General features: G+C 33.9%; 1 protein-coding gene across 3 annotated transcripts in view; it reads left to right on the forward strand.

Annotated features, from left to right (window-relative positions):
* The window catches only part of CTDSPL2 (CTD small phosphatase like 2), a 94,869-nt gene extending 89,828 nt beyond the window's left edge, over window positions 1-5,041 (forward strand). For all 3 annotated transcript variants that reach the window (XM_053593338.1, XM_053593339.1, XM_053593340.1), the window contains one exon: window positions 91-5,041. In XM_053593338.1, the coding sequence (XP_053449313.1) occupies window positions 91-156 (66 nt within the window). In that variant the 3' untranslated portion in view covers window positions 157-5,041. The remainder of the gene's footprint in view (window positions 1-90) is intronic.
* The last annotated feature ends 959 nt before the right edge of the window (window positions 5,042-6,000 follow it).

Here is a 6,000-nt window from a genome sequence, read left to right on the forward strand (position 1 = left end):
TCTCTGCAGAGTAGGAATGTTTATAAATGTTATGAAGGTCATATCTTTGAAATTATGTGCCTTACAAATATTATCTCCTTTTCTACACAGAATGAAGATGTTCGACCTCACATCAGAGACAGATTTCGTTTGCATGATTTGCTGCCCCCAGATTAAGTACAAGGACTTGTCAAATCACTGAAGGGGGACAGAATGCAGGACCCTTTTGGACTAAGACAAAAACATTGCCATTACTGTTGAAATTTTGCATTTTTGTACCCCGTCTTGCTTTTCTTATCTTTGGTGCCCAATAATAATCAAGGGTTACAGAAAGAGACTTTATCTATCTCAGATTGAATACATACAGTAGGTAGGCTAAAACAGAAGAGTCTTTAGAACTAGTGCAACTCCAGTGAAATTTTTTTATGTACAGAACATCTGCAGTTTATAAAGAATTCTGTTTCTGCCACCAGCAGTTTGACCTGTAGTCACACAGGATTTTATGATAACAACAGAGATGAAAATGGACTTTTATTTTCTCTCTGTTTGGTGCTCTAAGTGGGTTTGTAGCCACTTTTCTGTTACTTTACAATTCTCATTTCAACAGGAATGGCCAGTAAAAGTTGTTTTATTTTTCCTGTTAAGGTTTATAACCTTTTTACATTTTTGACCTATATTAGATTAGAATTTCATTATGCATTCCTTTTAGTTGAGGCGCTTTGTAGTTTTCTGGAAATAGTCGATTTTTAGTTTTTTATTATACATTTGAATGGCCGTTTTCCTGCTTTGTCTGCCTGCATATTGTATATTTGTTTAAAAATACTCTATTTTAGTCCATGTAAGTTTCATTTAGAAGACATGCATTTATATTTTGTTTCTGTAATATTCTACTGTAGGCGAAATCTTTTCAAAAATCAAGAGACTGGGTAGATAAGAATATATGAATGACTAATATTCAAAAGATTTAAACCATTGTGATGGCGTGTATTCCCAGATGGTAATATCTTGCAATGGCACACAGATTTAATGGATAAAGGTATACCTCAGACTTCACTGTGCTCACCAATCTTTGAGGAGAATGAGTTTGGTCACCTCTTGGGCTCGATTTAGTTACTGCTGCCTTTGGTTTTCTCCAGGAATGAAGTATTCAGCACAGTGACTCAGTATTTTTATTTTGCATGGGCTGGTAGTACCTCTGTTATGCTCTTGGTTACAATCAATTCAAAACTCTGTGTAACAGTCTTGGTACCTAACAGTAGCTATGCATAATCCTGTGGCACAGTACACTCCCAAGCCACCAATGCAGTTAATATGCTCTCATAGTGGTTTTTCTATGCTATATGAAAATAGTCTTCAAGCCTTGGTTCTCTAATGCAGCTACCACAAGAGGTTGATATTTTTATAGTGGCGTGTAATCTCCTTTTCAGGGGGCTTTTTATGGAAGGTAGAATTTGTAAAAGTTAGTATGCTTTGCCTCTTAACTGCATTAACATGCCACAGGCTCAGACTGTTTTTATGTAAAGGATGTCAAAGAACAGCACTTTTTCTAAAGAGAAGTTTGATATTTTGTATGCTTGTTAAGAAAGTACAGTATTGGAAATTAAAGGTGGACAACTGATAATTGAGGAGTATGTCAATTAATTTTTTATGTATATTACCTGTTTACTTGTACAACTTACTGTACAAATTACATGCAGCTTCATTTTCAAATGAATCCTTAAAATAAGGAAATCTTTTTAGGAAAACATTTAATTTTTGTATTTTTGATTTTAAAGGCATGAGTTATGTCAATTTTCAGTGTATTAATGAAGATTTTAACTTTTCATCAGGTTGTGTGTTTTCTTACTATATTATCTGTTGTGTATGTAGTTAGCATATTGTGTCACTGAAATGTTTAAAAATCTAGCATGTAGAGCAAGCCTGTTTTGTGGAAAATCCTTATTCATTAAAAAAATAATCATGGCAGATTTTCTGCAAAAAAAAAAAAAAAGCAAAAGCATTTGCAATTCGGAATACTGATTTTTTTTTTTTAATTTAAAGAAAGGTATTTTGCTTGCAGGAAAAAATACTACAGATTCATTTTAATGAGAATCTTTGAAAATGTATTTATCTTTAGGGCATATGGGCATCTTTATGCTGTTTGTCTTCTGTCTTTCTTGAAATAAAATGTACATACGTTACCTTTACATACGCTCTTGCTCAAAATTGTGAACCTAGTTACATTTCTCCTGCTCCCCTCCTTTTTATGTTCAAACAGCAAAACCCAAAACCTATACAAGATCTGAACTTTCAGCATACATTATAATTGCTGAAAGTTTTCCTTATTAAGTAAATACAGTCTCAAAGGGCTCTCCCAAAATTTAAAGGGAAACTAAGCACCTATACCGTTGTGCCTGTGGGCACTTGATTAATAAACATAATTTTTATTTATTTTATTATTATTATTATTTTTTTTTTTTGCAGTTCCTGGCTGGGGCTGGGTTTGAACCCATCACCTCCGGCATATGGGGCCAATGCCCTACTCCTTTGAGCCACAGGCGCCACCCAAACATCATTTTTAAAATTAATCATCTTTTATTGATGGTAGAGAGTTGTTTCTGGTCCCTCACTAGGAGAGAGTTCCTTTTAAGTCAGCTATATATTTTTCTTCATTATTTTATTTGGGTTATTTTAAATTTGTTAATAAAGAATTTAAACAGTTTATAAAGAGACAATTTAGTCAGCTTCTTTCATACTTAATATAATACAATGTTTTATCTTCCCATTATCCTTTTTGTCTTTATCTGTTGGTAGACGTTAAACACTTCCATTTGATTAATCGGAAGTGTATGTTTTTTGAATTGAGATGTGCCCAGCCCCTTCAGTTCACACAGGAAATATAAACTCTTAAAAAACTGATCTGTAGTAAATGCAGGAGAGACTGATACCTGATGAGACACAGCAAAAGTGATACACATTACAATTCTGAAGTACATATTAAAATTGTGCTATTTCCAGTGGTAAATGTATGCCTTTTAAGTTCTTTTAAATATTTGTATCGTCGTTGGGATGTTTTAATCAGTTGTGTTTTTTAATTCCATGTAATATATGTAGCCCTAATCAGATTTATATCACCATATTTCTCCTTGGGTCCTAAAAGAGAATTGATGACAGTTCGTAACCATAAGTTGTTTTATATTAGCTAGTATGTATATTTATTTACTTGATGGCTTTATCTGTTTCCCCAAAATTGTTGGGGATTTGTGGAAAGCATTATGTAATGTCTATAAATGGCTATTTTCTTGTAACTGTCAGTGAAATGGATATGTACCTTTTTTTATATATATATAAATATTTTTCTTTTTTCTTTTTTTTTAAGTATTAACAACAGAATGTTTTTTTTTTTAAAAGGGTATCTTTGGCCAATTACTTTTTCAGGTAGTTACTACTTTCATTCAGTCTTCTAAAGAAGTTTATTTCTCATTGTTCTATTCAGTCAACTTGCCTCAAAAACAGAGAGACTTCATCTCATCAATGAGGAAAACATTTCATTGTACCTACAAATCTTTCCAGCGAGCACAGAATTCTTCATAAGGACCAGATCTCTTCCACGTCTGTATCAATCATATAAAGCTGAAATGTAAAGGACACTGAAGCCTTCATATAATTGTACTAATAAGATGGTGTTAATACTACATTATTAGCTAGTTAAGGTTTTCTGACCTGGCTTCTCTTTGTCTTCATAGATATTTATTTGTTACCTCTCTTAAATCTTGTGTATCTAAATTAACTTAGTTAATAGTTACCCACTGAATAACTATGCCAAGCAACTAGGAAAGAATGTTTATTTTATTTCCCCTTATAGGGGAAGAGTGGACTGGGAACAAAAATGTATGGGCCAAAAGGCCTTTGGTTGTCATTCATTCACTTTTTTATTCCTCTCATGAGCTATATTTGAGTATAGTATTTTTTTTAGTGATGTGTATGTCATTACTTTTCATGTCTTCCCCTGAATTGAAAGTCTACAAAGGAACCAATATAACATATAAAATTTTCAGAATAAGAACCTCAAAACTCAGTATCTTACATTTAAATGCTACTTAAATTATTATTGGAATCCAAGTCTCACTAACTAGGATACATTTTTATAAAATGTTTCTCTGTATCTTGAATTAAAATTACTTGCTCAGAGGCAAGAGTTCTGGGGATATTACACATTTTGAGACCTTTTTAAAAAGGAGGGTAGAAAAACAAATTTATACTAGTTAGTTTATGGTTTTGACAGTAGTATTGTAAAATAAATCAGTGGTTCCCAAACTCGACTGTCCTTTAGAATTATACCAAAGAGCTTTTAAAACACAGATTTCTGGGGCCTGCCTCTGGAAAATTGTCTTACTGGGTTGATAGTTGATGCTGAAATTTTTGTATATCTTTTTAAAGCTCTCTCAGTGATTCTAAATAGTTGAGTTTGGGAAATCACCATTTTAAGTAATGTGATGGTGTTTTGAGAGTAGGCAACAAAATAAAAGTTTACCAGACATCTCTTTTTAGTAGGGTTTTCTTTTTTAAAAGTGGGACCAGATTTCACAGAACTTACTCAAGATACATAGAGGAATAATAAAGAAGATTGAGGCTACTGCTCATTTTCATTTTTGTCTTTCATACTTTTTTAAGAATTTGCATTTCTAGGACTTGGAATAGTTGATCATATATACAGCTGAAGGACATGTCCCTGACTGAGACCATTATATATAGTAACTGTAAAATATTTCACTATTTTTTTATTTTATAAATCTTTTTAGAAATAAGCAATGAAATACTACTTTCATCTTTTGAAATGGGATTTTTCAAGGCAATGTCCTTTGGCATTAAGGTAGGGGGGAGTTACTATTCTCTCTACCCTGTTTCCATGTGAATCAATATAAAGTCATGGACATTTAAAAATCTCAATTTAATTTCTACTTATTTACTATGCAGTATAGCCGTGAACAAGTAATGTAGATTTAGTTTTCTCATTTTCAAATGCCCTATCACCCTACCTCACAGGGTTGTTGTGGGGATAAATAAAACTTTTATGGAAGCACTTTTCTTTGATTATATTTTATCAGCCACCAGAAACAATATAATTTCTAACAATTTATATTTGTATAGTGCTGTTTTTGTTTACAAGTATGCCATCTTTTCCCTTTACTTTCTCTTTTTATGTTATTGCTGGACATTCCTGTAAGAACCTTAGAGTGGGTTACATATAAGGAAATTAGGGTTCAGAGAAAGCGGTGGCACAAGACCATGTAGCAATTCTGGGAGACTTAAATTTAGTTGTCACTATAATCTGTTTTCCCAATGCCTTGTGGCATTCTTCCATGATCATGTTTGTCCATAAACACAAAGCTTTCTCCATTTTACTAATATAGCCAATAAAATATTCTTTTTTTTTTTTTTTGTAGAGACAGAGTTTCACTTTATTGCCCTCGGTAGAGTGCCGTGGCATCACACAGCTCACAGCAACCTCCAACTCCTGGGCTTAGGCGATTCTCCTGCCTCAGCCTCCCGAGTAGCTGGGACTACAGGCGCCCACCACAACGCCCGGCTAAAAATATTCTTATAAAATGGTATAAAGTAGACCTGTTACAGGTCTAGATTTAAACTAAATGTACCTCTTTATGGCAGCACCTGTGGCTCAGTGAGCAGGGCGCTGGCCCCATATACCAGGTGTGGTGGGTTTGAACCTGCCCCGGCCAAAACTGCAACAAAAAAATAGCCAGGCATTCTGGGGGGCGCCTGTAGTCCCAGCTACTTAGGAGGCTGAGGCAAGAGAATCACTTAAGCCTAAGAGTGAGGTTGCTGTGAGCTGTGACACTTCGGCACTCTACTGAGGGTGACATAAATTGTCTCAAAAAAAAAAAATGCAGAGATAAAATGGCAAGAAGTTACCAGATTATAGTGAGCTGAAATGAGGAATTTATACTTGATGTATAGGCTAAAATAACTTGAGCCAATGTAACTACAGAATAGCACTCTGGTCCCATCTCAGTCTCTATG

This window comes from Nycticebus coucang, chromosome 6 (genome assembly GCF_027406575.1).
Source record: "Nycticebus coucang isolate mNycCou1 chromosome 6, mNycCou1.pri, whole genome shotgun sequence".
Classification (NCBI taxonomy): domain Eukaryota; kingdom Metazoa; phylum Chordata; class Mammalia; order Primates; family Lorisidae; genus Nycticebus; species Nycticebus coucang.